The 17,980-nt window shown below is 33.0% G+C and overlaps 1 protein-coding gene across 4 annotated transcripts; it reads left to right on the top strand.

Annotated features, from left to right (window-relative positions):
* The first annotated feature begins 10,914 nt into the window (after positions 1-10,914).
* LOC108987353 (60S ribosomal protein L7-1-like) lies at positions 10,915-14,725 on the top strand. Of its 4 annotated transcripts, none has more exons than XM_018960258.2 (7): positions 10,915-11,027; positions 11,703-11,837; positions 11,921-12,127; positions 13,285-13,382; positions 13,464-13,601; positions 14,103-14,205; positions 14,293-14,725. In XM_018960258.2, exons 2-7 carry the CDS (start codon positions 11,820-11,822, stop codon positions 14,503-14,505), a joined length of 777 nt encoding a protein of 258 aa, XP_018815803.1. In that variant the 5' UTR covers positions 10,915-11,027; positions 11,703-11,819; the 3' UTR covers positions 14,506-14,725. The 4 variants fall into 4 exon arrangements, with proteins under 4 accessions (XP_018815803.1, XP_035546404.1, XP_035546403.1 ...); XM_035690511.1 differs by lacking the exon at positions 11,703-11,837 and adding an exon at positions 11,625-11,702; XM_035690510.1 differs by lacking the exon at positions 11,703-11,837 and adding an exon at positions 11,544-11,702.
* The last annotated feature ends 3,255 nt before the right edge of the window (positions 14,726-17,980 follow it).

The following is a 17,980-nucleotide window of genomic DNA, read 5'->3' as shown; positions in this document are numbered from 1 at the left end:
TGATGGTGTTATTTAAAAATTACGCATGTATTTAATACTGATATTTTATTCTTGGTATTGAAATTACTCTAATTTTCGACAACTGATGTATTTTATGCAAGCCATGAATTTAAACATGATACGATTGTTGATGTGAATTGCTCAATATTTCATCATGCTAGATTGATTATTTATTTAATGACAAATGGTAGAAGAATTACGTTATTCGATTTGGTTATTTATTTATTTATTTTCACTTGTTGGGTTTAATGATTGGTATTTTTAATTTGTTTCAAATTAAAATAGGTTTGACGATAATGGGTTTATTAACACATTAATTTTGATGTATAGCAAATCGCACGCGAATAATTTTAAATATTAAAAAAAAATTATTCGTCATCCATGCATCACATTTATTTTAATATTTTTTCTCTTTTTTTTTAACGAGTGTCTGCTGTAGTATGAATGACTATAAAATATTTGATAAAAAGATTATAGATAGAAAAGATTTTAGTATAATATTTTTTAAATGAGGCTGTGGTTTTTTTTTTTTCTTACAAATATTTTTAATGACCCAACAAAATATTTGATAAAAAAAATAATTACAATGAATTTTTAATAAAAGAAGCATGAAACAAAAACAGAAAAAATAAATTAGATGAAAATGCTGTGTAGCCCAGGAAAACGCCGAGTAGCTCTTCATTAACCGTTGTTCACTGTTCATGCGCGGGCTTCAATTCCTTTTCAGCACCACAAATTCTTTCCTTTTCAGCACCTGTGGGGCGTAGTGTCTCCCAATGATGTAAGGCTTCAATTCATTCCTTTTCAGCACCTGGGGTGATGATGTAAGGCTTCAATTCATTCATTTTCAGCACCTGGGGTGATGATGTAAGGCTTTAATTCATTATTATATTCTGTAAGTCAACTTTTCATATTTGTACAATTATAGATTCTGCAGAGTCTTTTTTCCTTTTATACAAGATGGACCTATGAGGGGAGGGGCCTTGGGACCCACAACTTATAACTCCAACTCCCAACGACAACTAGACGTCCATGCATCTCCATGGCGGCAATCTTGGATCGTATTGGGAGCAATTGGCATGCGTGGGATAGCTGGACTCTTGATTTTTGCATGTGGACGCAAGCTCAATCTACACGCACGGATGAGAAGAAAATTCAATTTGATTTTCCGAAAAAAGGATTGCAACATAATGCACAGACGAAAAAAAAAAGAACTTTTTGAATTCACTTTTCCGAAGAAGGGAATGACGTCTGCAGAATCTTCATAATTATCTACAGAAATTAGACTCGAAATGTCCGATGTACAATAGGAACCAATGGAATGAATAGAAGATCATGTAAGATTCATTTGAACCTAGAAAAGTTAGTATCCATGTTCTGAAAGATTGCCTATAGGGAGTGTTTGGAAATATCTTCATGATAACTATAAAATTTGTGTTCTATGCAGCACTTGAAAGTACCATCACATTGTGATGGCTCTGTAAAGAGTTATCTTCTTATGAGCTTTGGTAAAGCTAGAATTATCTCAACATAACTTAATTAATTACAATTAATCTGGGCATTTACCCTATTTTCTTCATTGACTTTCACTTGTCAGCAATCAGCAATAACTAACTTTTGAGCTCCATTTCAATTATAGCTTTAAGAGTATCACCGTACCTTACCTTCTTCAATATTGAAACAATGCCTAATGGACCAAGTTCAACCCATTTTCTCTATAGAAAAAACCTCAACCCTGGAAAAAACACTCAACACACACACACACACACACAGATGATGCAGAAGGTAAAACTTTTCAAAGGCCGACAGAGAAGAAATCTATCCCTCCCACCGTCATGGCAAACTTCTTCAAATCCACAAAGGTACCCATCTCTCTCTGTGTGTTGGTATATATGTTTTGTCATTCGAAAATTGTTGTGATTGACAAGTTATATATTTTTTTGGTGGTAGGGAAAAAATATGTCAAGTCTTCCAAGATTACCGAGGAGATGGATGTTGATTGCGTATGTCTCATTTCATCTCCTCACTTACAAAAAAAAAACATTTTTAAAAAATTAACTTTTGTTCATTAATTCTGCTTTGGCTTAGGTTATTATTTGATGTGAAAGTAAAAAATGGATCACTTTATTTTTCTTGTTCGTAATATTTTGTCACTACATGAGATTGGAGCTTTTACAACCAAAAATTTGCAACGACCTACTTTTTGTTGCTAATAATGCATCGTTTGCAACAATTAAAAGTGGGGTAATGATACCCTTGCGGTTGGACTACCGCCGCTTTACTACTTATCCTACGTGGATTTCTTTTTCTTTTTTTCCACTGACTTTGAAAGCAATTCTCCCGAATTCATCGATTCTAAAATTTTTGCATGATGTGATGTTTGCTTTTTGTCAGAAGATAGAAGCTTGTTCTCAAATTTGGATTGGCGCTCAAAATGAAGCGTCATTCTTCTTCTTCTTCTTTTTTGCGCTCTCTTTCTCTCTCTCTCTCTCTCTCTCTCTCTCTCTCTCTCCCCTCTACTTTGCTCTCTCTAAAACCAATGATATAATTTTCGTTTCTTGTTGCTTACCCCACCGTTGAACGGTGGCGGCCACAACCCACGAGCGCAGACCACAATTTAGCTTGGAGCCGGCAGCTCTACAATCTCAATGTTAAACTTGGAACCTCTCTACCTTCCAAAGTTCATATATATGATAACCAACGCATGCATGACATAAATTTGACTTAAGAAAAACAACTACACACTTACCTGCTAAAAACATGCTCATCCCTCTCTCAGCTCAAGCAAATCCGCGCCCACATCTTCCACTATGATCTCCACAGAAACGCTTCCTTAACTTCCACTCTCGTTTCTCTCCATGCCTCTCTCTACTCCCCTCTATAATCCCGTCTCGTCCTCTCTTCTTTCTCTCACCCAAATCTCTCTCACTTCAACCATGCCACTAGAGCTTTCTCCAAGATTCCATCATTTTGTTCTGAGTCACTGAATTTGCATGCTCAAATGATTCGTTTTGGGATTAGACCAGACACTTTTACAAACCTCTTTTTGCTTAACTCTTGTGTCTGTCTTAATGATCTTTGTCGTGGAACTAAAATCCATGGACACGTTATGAAAACAGGTTTTGGTGTGTGTGTTCTAGTCTCGAATGCTTTGATTAATATGTATGGTAAATGTGGTGCATTGGAGAAGACACGTCAGCTGTTTGATGAATTGGGTGCAGAAGGAGATGTTGTGTCCTATAATTCTCTTCTAGGGCTCATGTCAGAGTTGGGGAGGATATGGTAAATGCCCAAGAATTGTTTGATGGGATGCCATTGAGAAATGTGATATCCTGGAATGCATTGGTTGTGGGTTATGTAAATAGTGGACATCTAGGTTCGGGCCGTGCTATTTTTTATATCCTAGTGCCATTGAGAGATTGGAGAGTAGCGGCGTCGGGCTGGATTGTGGTCTGGGCTCATGGGCTGTGGCTGGCGCCATTCAACGGTGTGGCAAGCAATACAAAGCAGTGGGACAAGCAAAGAAAATGATCAATTTGGCTTGAGAGAGAGAGAGAGAGAGAGAGAGAGTAGCGTTCAGAGAAGCTGAAGAAGAAGCCTTTATTTTGGGTGCCATTTTTTATTTCTAAAATTTGTCTCTGATAAAAAGTAGACATAACATCACAATAGAGTTAACTTCAGAACAGATAAAGGGTAGAGTTGTGTTCAGCTTGGTGAAAATTAAAAAGTTGTCCATGTAGGACAAGTAGTAAAGCAGTGGTAGTTCAACCACAAATGTATCATTACCCTTAAAAGTGTCTCTTGGAAATAGTTGGATATGCATCGAAAATCTTGCAACGACAAATTCTTGTTGGTATTATCCATAAATAATCAACTGGCCATATGGCTGGGCTCTGACTATGACGAATTTGTATTGCTCAACTTCAACCTTCGACTCCGACTTGGGTCGAAGGTCATTTCACACTCAGACTTAAATCAAGAGCCAATTCCAACTCCGATCAGAGTTGTCGAAGCTAGATCCCAATTCAGAGTTAGGCTGGATTGATGTGTCGAACTTGACCTTTTTTTAACCTAGTTTTTAGGCTAATCCAATGCTCCACTTGTTTTTATATTTCTACATTATTTGTTTTGTAACCCAAATAAGGTACAAAAGTCCAAATATCACAAATTTAAATTTATAATGTAAATTAAAATACAAAATCAGCAATAAATTATAATTATAATCCATCTATAATAATAAAAAAATCAAATATAGATAATGTAATCATAAAAACTAAAACACACTCACACAATAACACAATCATTCAACATAATATAACAATGCACACATGTGCAAACAATGCATCACACAAGAATTATGAGTATTTATAGCAAATTTTTTAATATCGTACCAAACGACATACCGGTTAAGGCACTGGAACGAAATATTTGGATACCGGTACAATCTCGTGTAACGTTTTGGAATAGTCAATATATGAATAAATTATATATAAATTATATTACAAAATAATAGTCTCTATATAAATAAATTATATATAAATATATATACATAAATTATAAATAGTTTAGTCTGAATTGAGGGTCAAAAAATGAGTTTGTAGTTTGAAAAAATGAAAAAAAGACAAAATTAAAGGCCGAAATATCGACCGGTACAGCCGGTACGAAACATATGTAATACATGTGCCGGACCAGTGGCAGGTACAGCATTTACTGGCCCATACGATACAATATTTAAAACAATGATTTGTAGTTATATGTATATAATAAAGTTACAACAATATGCAAATATCAAATGGATCTCCTGCTTTCTACCATCTCCAAGAGTCAAGACTCCACTCTCAATTGCTCCAATAACAATTCAAGTTGACAAGTATCATGACTCACAACTCCCTCTCATTGCCATGGGTCTACATCATTCATCAGCTCATTCAACACATATCACATATTAGAGTGTTTCACAACCAAACCACAAACAAGACAATTTACATGATATCATAATTGAATAATGAAAAGTAAAATATATACAATTATGAAGTAGATAAATAATCTTCACTTTTCCAGAATCTATATGCAGAGTTACCAACTTTCCAAGTATTTTACATTGCTTTGAAAATTAAAAAAAAAAAAAAAAAAATTAGACCTTACATCACCAAACTAAAAGATAATAGTAAAGTTAACATGAAAGTTAATGACCATTCATAGATCGGCACTAAGCTAAACCAGTATATCTTAATCCTCTGCAAGTATTGTGGGGTTTACATATAGGTTTACAAAGCCAAAAAATTATAAAATATTAAATCAGTTTCATTATTCATATAAGTTAAAGAATTATAACAATAAGATTATCTAATTAGTCATTAAAGGCTAAAAGTCTAAAGTTATCCGATTCAAGCCTATAGTTCTCGGTATCATCAACACCATCTAGTCTAGTAGGCATATAGACTTTAGCCAATTTTATGTGCAAAACCTCCACAGTTTTCAAAGCTAATGAATTCCGATAAACATCTAATATACAAACATCGGTTACTAAATGCCTACTCGGAGGCAAACATAGAGATAGGAATCGCAACCACATCTTGAGCTACTCCGAAAAGTATTGGGAATTTGGTGGGGTGAACATTTCATCAAATTAAGATATTAAATATATCACTTCGTGCCTCAACATATTCCATAAAATTATAAATATTATTCAATTTTAGAATTACATAATATTTCTTAATACTCCCATTTGATGATACATTCACATGAAAACTAATAAGCTTAGAACATGTGTGTCATCTAATGAAGAAGTAGAATTGGTTGGCCCACCAACATTTGAGGAGTTCACATCTATGCTTGAAGACTGACCACTATTGTTGTGATGATAATATAAGACTTCAATATCATTCTTCAAGATTGTTATGAACTCATCCACATTTTCATTATCAAGGACATCCCTAATTCATAACTTTATAATAACTAACTTATATCGGGGATCAAGAATCGTAGCCATAAATAATAATTTGTTTATTTTCTCCACAATCCCCAATATTTTCATATTTGCATTCATCCTTATAACTATAACATTTAACAACCTATCCTTATTTTCACAACTCTTTTTTGTAAATGATTAGCCTCAAAAGCTTTTTAAAGTACAAATTGGTAGTACAGTATAAACTACTAGAGATGAAAACATTGGTATCATAAAACAATTTCATAAACTTAACAAAATACTTAATTCACACTATCCCAATCATGAAAGTTTGGCGGTTCGAGCCATTTTGTCCCCGTTACGTCCTAAAACAATGTATGATACAGATGCCTATCTTCCTCTTGCATCCTTAAGGCTCTCTGATATTTTTCTCCTACATCCAACATAGTGCATTTCGAGTTCCATTTAGTGGGAGATTATTAAGGACATTCCTAATTCAGAACTTTATAATAATCAACTTATATCGGGGGATTAAGAATCGTAGCCATAAATAATAATTTTTTATTTTCTCAACACCCCCCAATATTTATCATATTTAGACTTCATTCTCAAAACCATAACATTTAACAACCTACCACTATTTTCACAACTTTTTTTTTGCAAATGATCATAAAGGCCCAAAAGCTCTTTGAAGTAAAAATTGGTAATATAATATGAATTACTATAGATGCGAACATTGGAATCATAAAACAATTTCATAAACTTAACAAAATATCTCACATTATCCCAATAATGAAAGTTTGGCAGTTCGAGCCCTCTTCTCCCCGTTGTGTCCTCAAACAATGTATAATAGTAATGCTCATCTTTCTCTTGCATCCTCAAGGCTCTGTGATATCTTTCTGCTACATCCAATATAGTGTGTTTCTAGTTCCATTTAGTGAGAGAGTCCAAACATAACATACTACCACATGAAAGTTTTAGTTGTTCAACACTTGACTTAATGTACTCATCAATCATTAACTTCCTTCATATTTGATGTCCATGATAATATTACAGACTTTTACAATGGACTCATTAATCATCAACTTTCTTTATACACCCATTGACTATGATATTGATAATATGAGCATAATGGTGGCACCTTACTTTCAAGTTGTCATGATCATTGTCAATTTCTGTGAAATAGTTTCATATCTACGATCTTCTCATATTAGGTCTTAGTGGTCAACCATGCTTCACTTCTTTAGATTCACTCAATATGGGTGCTTACCTACTTGTACAAGAAGTTGCTGCAGACGTAGGTATATGGGTGGATGTCCCTGTCGTTGGGGTATGTGTAGGCAATGAAACATTCACGTTAGGACAATCGTCTGAAGTATGTGTAGCATTTATATCCATATTCACTTGAAAAATAAAAATCATAAGAATAATTTTACAAACCAAAACTTAAAATCCAGTAAATTCCAATCAAGAAACACTAATCTTAAAGTTCAAACTATAAAAAATAACAAGTTCAAAAAATTGAAAAAACAGTAAATTTTAATCAAGCAACACTAATTTCAATAACTATAAACTTCAATCAAACAATTCAAATCCAATCTTTTATGATTTAGCAAAATTAATATGAAATTTCAAACCATAACAAATAACAAGTTACATTTTTTTTTTTACAAATCTCCATCAAACAATTCAAATCCAAGCAAAGCAAACATCAAAACTTCACAATACTGTAGTGTCTAAGCCATTAAAAATAACAATATGGTTTGAACATACTACGCACATACTGTTATACATGCGGTTGCCACAAGCAAAGGAAATAAATATCAGAAAATTCAAATTGAATCCCTAACAATTATTTATCAATAGATAAGAGCTTACAAAAGTCCAAAACATGAAAAAAAAAAAAAAACCGGGCTTGAATCCTTCCAAACTCTAGGCTATTTTAATTAACATATTATCAATTAATAAAATTAAGTGAGTGAATTTAGAAATCAAAAGTCTATCGGTTCAAATTGATTGGTAATCAAACCATTACTTGAAGTTGGAGTCTCAAGGTTACGAATGACGGAGAGGAGTACACTGCTGACAAGCCTTAAAGCTGTACAATGAAGCCGCAACAGGTTAAGATTTATGGTGGGGAGTACTACTTCTTCCACTTCGGCATGACATTAAAAAAATTCAAATCCTATTTTTTCAACTTCGTCAGAATCAAAAGCGGGCGTTAGACAGAGTGGAAATTATAGAGTTTTTGTCCAGCCTTAATTATCCAACACTAAAAGAGATTTCCTAATGATATTTTTAATAGTTCCCATGAAGATGGTCATTGCAAATAAGAATACATAGTACCAAGTACGTATCACAACGATTTGTTCTTGTAATTTCAACGAATAAATTCGTTGTAAATTAGAAAAAAAATATATGTTATGAAACGATGATAATTTTGTTGCTTATAATGAATATTTCTAATGAATTCTACTTTATCACAAAAATAATTACATTTTCAATGAAAAAAATCGTTACAAACAATTGTATAATTTCAATGGAAAATATAAATATGGGGGTTGGGTATTTCCTTGAAAAATTCATGAATTGTGATGATGATGTCAGACAAGATTAGAATTACGCTGACAATTGTTAATTAACAAAAACTAGATATTGTGATTGAGAAAAGATACACAATAGAAAAAAAAGTATTGAGAGTAAATTTTATCGATGAAATTCAAAACTAAGTCATGAAACTCACAAGCCGTGTTCAAAGAACTATGAAAATTCAAAATTATGAAAATTTTTTCTGAAAAAGTAAAATCTCAATTATTGCATAAAAAATATGTAATAAAGTAAAAATCTAGCAACTAATTTGGCTTAAATCATAATTAAAATCATCTCTAAAAGTGAAGATGAAATATTTTCATAAAAGATAAAAAATAACTTAAATTAACAATTTGTAGAGAAAATTGTTGATTTTGGATTCAAAACACCAAGCACCAGGTATAGTGTGGTGATCATGATATGCGCATCGTAAAGTATTTTTCAAATTATGGTCCTATGTATGATTTTAATACCTATAATTAATTACTATCAAAATAGTAACACGTGCGCATATGTTATAACTCATATTTGTCTCATATGTCATCATCTAGATTCAGAGACCTAAACCTATAAGAAAAATTCTACTTATCATATCTTACACTACATACCAACAAGTGAGTAAGCATGTGATTTTTTGATTTCATATGCTTCATATTGATAATAAGACATCATATATTTCTGAACTGTTTAGTAACACTTTGTCCTTCAATATTTTATTAATAGATGAACACTTTTAATTGATGATGATAGATCTGATTTAATAGTTCTTAAGAAAAGGGAAATTGATATGAAAATTATGAAATTAGATATTGATTCCATGAATTATATGCAGCAAGAGAATTTTCATAATCTTCAAATGAAAATCATTGAGGAACAAATGAATAATAACATATCTCCTACATAATTGTATGCTTGGTTTTGGTTTTGATTGGTGGTAGACTTGCTGGTACATTCATGTAATGTGGGTGATTTTGTAATTATTGTTTACTGTGTTGTGACATTTTTTGTTGTGCTTGTGGGTCGGCTGAGTATTATTTTTTGTATTGTACTTGCTGGTTTTTTATTGTACTGTTGTTGAAGATGCTGGTGGAGTTGTCGGTTGTTGGTGGTAGACTTGTTGGTGATTTGTTGCTGGTTGCTGGTTCCATTAATCATTGCTAGTTGGTCTTTGGAAATTGATGGATTTGACTTGTATCACATATATATTCATGTAATGTAATGGAATGACTATGAATTTGATACGTGAAATTTATATTGTAGACAACTAAGAAGAATTTGTATTAAGTGTATGAATTTGTATCAAAATCAACTTTCTGGAATTTGTATTAAATTGATTTTCATACATAGAATTTATATTAATTTGATAATACAAAGTGTTGGAAGCACATCTTAATATTTGTTGATGAATTGTGTGTATATTTATTGATGTTCAACTTTAAGACAACACAATTAGTGTACATTTGTATATTTGGTAACACAAGTTATGTAGTGGATGCTAATTGTAAAATATCTAAAAAAAATTAATTTTAGAAAAAAAAGTTAATAATAATAAGAGTAATTCTACATACAACCGTGAAGTGTGTAAACACTGTGAAATCGCTTTGAAAATGAGTGGGGTCTACTAAATAAAATTAATTTTTTTCATGTAGATCTCATGTTTTATTCACTTTTTTCAAAGCGATTTCGCTGCGGTTGCACAATTCACGGTTGCAAATATATTTTCTCTAATAATAAAGTTTAAAGATGCATAATCTAATGTGAGAGTTTTTCTTGAATGGCAAAGGCAATCTTCAAAACATATAATTTTGCATTTACATATAGATAAACTAATGCCAATGCTTTAAGAGAAGTCCAATCCATTGTAAGAGCATTGGCAATGTCCAAATTTTGACTAGAATTTGGGATTTTGGCTATAGCCAAAATTTTTTGAGAGGTTAATCCATATTGAAATAGCCATCCTAAAGTCAAAATAGTAATATAATATTATATATTTTAATAATATTTTAAAAAATTTAATCTTTTGTAAATACACTTATATTAATATTAAAATTTAATATTTTGTAAATACACTTGTATTTAATATTTAATATTTTGTATTAATATCAAAATTTAATATTAAAAGAGAGAGGTAATTAGATGAAAAAATCATAAAATATTGATTTGATTATTCTACATTGACTCTCCAAATATGACTAGGACACTCTAAATTATTGTAACTCAAAAATTCACAAATAGACCTTTGACTAGTCCATGTAGGAGTTTTAACTTAACTTATCAAAAAAAATGTAGGAGTTTTAACTCAAAAAAAAGTTAAAATTTGGACTTTGACAATTTCATGCTCTTCGACCCAAACGACGACGTTTAGGCGACGCCCTAAACCCTTTTATGATTTTATCTCTTCGGTATGCCCAGTCTCCTGCGCGTCGTCCCCCAACCCCCCGTTACCCACTTTCTCTGCTCTGTAAATTTTTTTCCGTCGCCACCCACGCCGTCTGCCCTCTGTTTTCCGTTGGTCTGCTGATCGCCGGTAAGCATCTTCCGTCTTTCTCTCACTCTCTTGTTCATTCGTCTCTACCTCAGCTAGCCGGCACCTATTTTTATTATACTATACTTAATATGAGTTGCTTCATGAGCTCTTAAGATGAAGCCTATGAATCAAGAACAAGCAATTTTTCATTTTTCTACACCTAAAGGAACTGCAAAGTATACTTACACACGGTAAGTGTACTTCCTGACAGGTGTATTAACGTTTTTGAAACAATATGTGTGGAAATATATTCAAGTTGCACTAGATATTATTTTGAGCTTGCAGTATTAGACATTTTTCTGGCGTTAGGCTGTTAAGTTTTGTCCTCTAGATTATGTAATTTATGGTGTGGAGAATGTTTGGCGATTGAACTATGTTTGGTGCTTTGGCACGGCTTTGCTCATTGGAGAGTTATCGAGACTCATTCTGTTTCCATATATTTTTAATCGTTTATGGAAGGTCTGAATGCAGATAGTTAAGAACTCATGGTAGTGGCTGTTCTTTTATATTTTGTAGAAGGGCTTCAAGGAAATTCCAATTTTACATTTAGCTTTTGCTCCTTTAGAAGGCAAATACAGTCGTGGGTAGCTTTTGCAGGATATCTTGGATGGGCTGAAAGTGGTCCTTCCTCTGTTCTTGTCAGACACCCAATGAGCTTTCATCCCCATTTGGCAGGTTCTCAATTATGCTTTGATATCAATAAACGTATCAGATTGGTGCCTGGGGTTTTGAATGCTAGGTGCACGGTGACCATAGAGAAGGGGTGTTATGGTGGTGCATTGAACAGCTTATATGGGATTTCAATTTAGGGTTGTTTTTCGTTTGGTTATCAAGAAAGTTTAGAAAAAATTAAGCAGAGAAGAATTGAACAGATTTAAATAAATTGCATACAGGGCAGGAAAAGAAAGACGATGGCAGAAGAGGAGCCGAAGCCGTTTGCTTACATACCAGAGATAATATTGAAGAAAAGAAAGAGCAATGAAGAATGGGCACTCAAGAGGAAAGCCCAGTATGAAGAGAGAAACTCTTTGATCAGGAAGAAAGCCAAGTATGACTTCATCAGAATGCCGGAGGACTTCATCAAAGAGTACCGCGCTAGGGTAACTGTTTTTATCTATCTATGTACGCATTCCTGTATTTCTGTTTGCGTGCGTGTGCTTTATTTTACTTTATCACGAGGTTTAAGATTGTACTGTTATTAGGAAACACTAATGTAATGTTTCTTTATTTCCTTTTTAGCAGTTGGAATTTATAGAATGTTTTTCTATGTTTTTTGTTGGTTGCTATAACTTCTTGTTCCATATGCCAGAGTGCAGAAGTTTTAGCATTGGGCATTATTTTGATGGGGGCCATTATTATGTACTCATCACGGGGTTGAGAGAGCTGGGACTGTTTCCTTTTGTAGATTATCTGTTTAGGAGATTGACATGTTTGAAAAGTTGGAATAGGGGAATTTGAAGTTCTCTTTCTAGTGTTCTTTGGAGGAGTGAAAACCGTTGTTTCATTTATTTGAGGCGTGAGTCTTTGGGTTAGGCAGTATATACGAAATTTTGAAAAGTAGTAATTGAGAGTATGGTGTGAGTGATTAGTTGGAAATGCTCCATGGCTAAAATATCAGGAAGGATTGTAGTATCTAAAACTATGTTGTTAGATGAGTAAAATGTTAGGAAGTATGAGAGTATATTTTGTTTTTTGATAGGTATACTCTCATCCTTCCTAACATTTTACTCATCTAACAACTATGTTAAATGGACTCAAACCGTGTCCATTTAGTTTTGTAACCAATCAAGAAAATTTAGTTATGTTGTATCAGGAAATGGAAACGTATCCTGATTGTTGAAATTGTGATGTTCACACCCTCAGGAATAATGAAGTGTTTACATATCTACCACGTCTGAATACTATATAGGTGCTTTTCCTGCACTTTTCTGCCAAAGTTTGGTATGTTAGACAGGCCTATTGTGCAATATCCCGATAGTAGGTGTGATGGAGTTTTCTATGATAACTAAGTGAGAAGTGTGCAATATTCATTAAAATGTGTATGCTCACCTAGGTGGCCAGTTGATAGGATTGGAAAGGTAGTCCTGTGTGAGTTTCATTTTAAGCTTAATGTTTCCTAGGCCAATGTTTCACAAGATGGCTGTTCTTGCATTTTCTGCAATTTAATAATATATTCACTTGCCTAGTGCCTGTCAAAAGTCCGACACAGTTCATATTGAAAACTGTTGAATAAGTCTTATCTATTGTTTTCATGCAGGAATTGGACCTCATCAAGATGAAACATAGGGTAAAGAGGAAACAACCGACATCTGTGCCAACAAAATCAAAACTGCTCTTTGTCATTCGCATACATGGGTGAGATTCTGATGTTTTGTGGTGATTTTGTGTGGTCTGTGTACTTTTTTTTTTCCCCTGATATCTCCTTCTGTGTCCCAGGAAAAGAGAAATTCATCAAAAAACAAGGAAGGTCTTGTACAATATGGGATTGAGGTCAACGTTCAGTGGTATATTTGTGAAGGCAAATGAAGGGATTATGGAAAAGCTGCAAAGAGTGGAGCCATACGTCACATATGGGTAGGATACACAACCTTCTTTTTCTAATTCTGGTGCAATAAATATAATGTACCGAATAAGCTGTAGGATAAATGTACACTATCTAGAGGGCACTTGAACAATAATTCAAATAAAGCTTTTAGCTTTACATTAAGGACTAGGAGTAACTAGCTTTGTGTTCCTGTTGTTTACTTGGTTTTCTGTCTTTTGGGTTCTTTCTATAGACTATTATTCCGTAATGCTCTTCCTGAAGTAACTAATCGTTTTCCAGATAGCATCGACAACTTTATATTTATAATTTTGGATCAGATCATCAACATTGCCTTGGGGGTTTCTACTTTATTTATTTAAGCTCTATGTGACCACCTTCTTGGCTCTTTTAAGTTTTCTTTCTCCCTTGAAACGTGAATTTCCTTGCATTTTGAAATTCAAATGAGGAAGATTATTCTTATGATGATGCCCTTGCTTGATGTGTCCCTTATAGTGTTTTGTTACTCTAATGAGATTTGCTTGTTTGTGAAGATACCCAAATCTAAAGAGCATTAAGGAGCTGATTTACAAGAAGGGTTATGCAAAGATAGACAAGCAGCGGGTTCCCCTTACAGACAATAACATCATTGAACAGGTGTAGATAAAGTTGCTGAATCCTGGAGTTTAAACATCTTTTCGGCCTAAAGTTTCTAATCCTCTCTCTGCCTGTCTTTTGCTGCAGGCATTGGGGAAGTTTGGCATCATATGCATCGAAGATATTGTGCACGAGATCACTAATGTTGGTCCACATTTCAAGGAGGTTACTAGTTTTTTATATCCCTTCATAGTCAACAAGCCAGAAGGATTGCAAGGAAGCAAAATGTTATACAAGCAAGGGGGAGACACTGGGAATCGTGAGGATCACATCAATGAACTAATCAGTAAGATGAATTAGTTCTAAGAAAGCATATATATACTACATACACTAAAAAATCTGGAATGTAGTTTATCAACTGCCCCTCAAATGACCTGCTGTCTGATGTATGACCAATTTTGAAGCTGCTGTTAATTTGGTCTGCTAATTGAATAGTATCAATTTTTTTTTCATCGTTTCAACTTGTATTGAACTTGCTGGGAAGAGAGTTGTGAAAATATATGTATCAGGATTGATGAAAGCATGTTCTTGTTTGATTATAATTTAGAAGACCTCACACATCTGAGTGAGGCTACCAGGTTAGGTTTGGATAGTGAGTGGAGATGAGATGAGTTAAAATGAAAGTTGAAAGTTTAATAAAATATTGTTAGAATATTATTTTTTAATATTATTATTGTTTTGGAATTTGAAAAAGTTAAATTGTTTATTGTATTTTATGTGAAAGTTTATAAAAATTGTAATAATGAGATGAGATAGGTTGAGAGTGTTTCTCAATCCAATCTGAGCTATGGGGGATGTTTGGTAATGTCTTTCATCTCATCACATTTCATTCATTTCCAAACATCACTCAAATACAAACATTTTCAAACTAATCATTACAAATTTTTCAAACTAATCATTTTCTAAACTTTCAAAAAAAAAAAATTCAATTTTTTTAAATTTTAAAATAATAAAAATTATATTTTAATAATATTTTAACTTTATAATATTTTTATTCGAATTTTTTTCTCCTTTTTCAAAATTTCATAAAATATCATAATTCAAACTATTTTACTATCATTCATAAATTTATTCTTTAATATTTACTAATTTTTCATCTCATCCATTACCTCACCTTAATGCGATCGCCATTCATTGGGGACAGTCACCAGTTTATTTCATGTTCTCTAAGAATACCAGCTGAGATGTATTGGTGTCCAAGTGTTGTGATCTCTCTGGACAGCCAAGGCCCATCTTGGCATCTTTGATCCGTACCCAAGTTTGGGTCATAGACATTATTCTCTGTCTTTCAAAATATCGAAACAGAGGGGTCAAGTTACTGCGATGTAAAGCCAAACTCAACAAAAGACCATGACAGGCAAGACGGTCGAAGGTTTTTTTCTTTTCTTTGTACTTTTGCAGTGCCATAAATCGATCATGCTGATATTTCTGTTAATACAATGTTTTCTATCGTAACATAAGGTGATTCTTTTTAGTAATATTAGATACAGTTTTAAAGTATGCACGTCTCGCACATTTTATTTTGTAAAAAATTGGGTTCATCATAAAAATAATTGGTTTTTTTATATGTGCTATATTTTTCTTATTTTTCTCAAAAGGAGTTCACGAGACTTGTGTGCTCTATAATGAATAAATCACTTTTTTTTTTTTAATATTATTGAATAATATAAAAGATGGAGCAAAGTCCAAGTATATATGGACATATAATTAAACAAAGATTAGTCAAGGTAATCATTTAAAATCATTAGAAACATCATAAATCCAACTCCAACTAATAAAAAAATCAACGTGGGACTTGATACTCAATGTGATTTTACCATATTCATAAACCTCTTCATATATCATCCATTCAATATAGCCCTTAGCATTGCATTATAACCTCCTTCATTTAAAATCTTTGAATTCTTCATCTAGCTAGGCCAATGCCACACAATATTATTAGGTTGACTTTGATAGATTTCACTAAAGAAAGTCCATGCCACATTTACGCCTATCATCCAAATATATTAGTGAAGATTACAACTTGAGAGTCCTTTGGAATGATTATAAACCGCACCAACTCCTCTTCCCCAAGCAAATATGAGATCACATTTACTATCTAATTTTCCTTTAGTTATATAAGCCAACTTGTGGTCTTACACTAGCACTTTAAATTTTGAAGAGAATGCCTTTGGACATGATCTTGAGCTTTCTAGCTTATTATTGGTTTGCAAACCATAATACTTGAAGGATTCTAAAAACCGAGCAGTTATCCGCCCGGATTAATCAGGGCGGATAACTAGATTCAATTCGGATATTTGGATTTTTTTTTTCTTTTCTAGCTATAAATCTGGATATCCTGATTATAACCGGATTTATTAATACTTTAAAAAAAACTGTTTAAACTTTAAAAAATATTTTTATAGCACTTTTTTTAAAAAAATTATGATATCATGTTTAAATTGTCTAGATTTTTTTTTAAAAATAAAATAAATAACAATGCAAAATATTAATTTACAAAGAATAAAATAAATAATAATATATCATAACTAATTAGACTAATACAATGTTATTACTCTTTACATCATAACTAATAGGAAGCATTTTTTTTTTTTAAAAAAAAAGGGACCCAATTACGGATAATCGGGTCATAAAACTGGATCCAAGTTTCTCTCAACCGCCCGAGTGTAATCCAGGAGGATAACTGCCCAGATACACCCAGATTATGGGTTTTGGACTGGACTGGTTCTACACCCCTATGTGTGTGTGCGCGCACATCAACATAAACAAACTTTTTTGTTGTTTTCTACATTGAGAAGTGGAGGTGAAACTCTCTCAAAGATTTTGATGTTTACGTTAGAGGTCTTTATCTCTTGCACCTAAATTTAAGATACTTTTTTGGAACCTACTAAACTAAAAACCTTTCGTGCTCATATCCAAGACAACTGTGGAGGCGCCCTAAGTGACAAACCTACTTAAAACACTGATCAGCAATACAAGAGATGAATTGACTATTGGGTTTAGCCTTTTGTGGAAACATGCGATTAAAATAGAGCTTGGGTTTACGAAGAAAAGCACCATAGAATCATAAGTGGGGAGGACAGGACAGACAAAAGTTAGAGTCAAGCAGGGTCAATGGGTGAGAGACATCGATCTTGATATGTCAATTTCAAAGATTATTCTATCTGTTTTGCTTAGACACAATTCTACAGGGTCGTATTCATATATAGGTATTTGAATAATGAAGAAGAGTATCTTATTTTTCATTGGGCCTTTCTATATGTACAAAATCCTCTCCACATATAATATTAGACCTATATCTCTAAAAGAATTTCTCCCATTTTTCTCTAAAACTCCTATTTTCTTCTCTATCCCCCTTCTCCTTTTTAATCCATTCACACATACGCATCATTCGTGACGATTAAATCCACGACTTCATCTTAATCTGTAGTAATTAGATCCATGACCTTGGCCTCTTTTTCTTTTTCCTTTTTATACAAAAATATGACTCTTCCATGGAGTTAAATCCACAACCTCACCCTCCCTCCCCTTTGTTACCACAAAGGAAGGACATACAAATTGAACTACAAGTCAACCAGCTTTTCTATTCAATTTTTTTCTATCCCTGATTGGATACAGAAATACTCTCAACCCATTTCATCTCATCTCATCATTCAAATTGTAATAACTCTCCTACTTGGGTTTGTAAAATAGCTGGGAAAAAATGTATATGGTGATAGATGTGTGATGAATTGTATGATGCGCAGAAACTGTTTGTAAAAATGGCAAAGCCAAT

The sequence above is a fragment of the Juglans regia genome, chromosome 6 (assembly GCF_001411555.2).
Source record: "Juglans regia cultivar Chandler chromosome 6, Walnut 2.0, whole genome shotgun sequence".
Taxonomy (NCBI): Eukaryota; Viridiplantae; Streptophyta; class Magnoliopsida; order Fagales; family Juglandaceae; genus Juglans; species Juglans regia.
The sequence above is the reverse complement of the archived record's forward strand: the minus strand, read 5'-3'. Positions and strand labels throughout refer to the sequence as shown.

Excerpts from the sequence above, each read along its gene's own strand:
- LOC108987353 (XM_018960258.2), top strand. Across the intron at positions 12,128-13,284 it reads TCAAAGAGTACCGCGCTAGG|GAATTGGACCTCATCAAGAT; the intron begins GTAACTGTTTTT and ends GTTTTCATGCAG. Across the intron at positions 14,206-14,292 it reads ACAATAACATCATTGAACAG|GCATTGGGGAAGTTTGGCAT; the intron begins GTGTAGATAAAG and ends CTTTTGCTGCAG.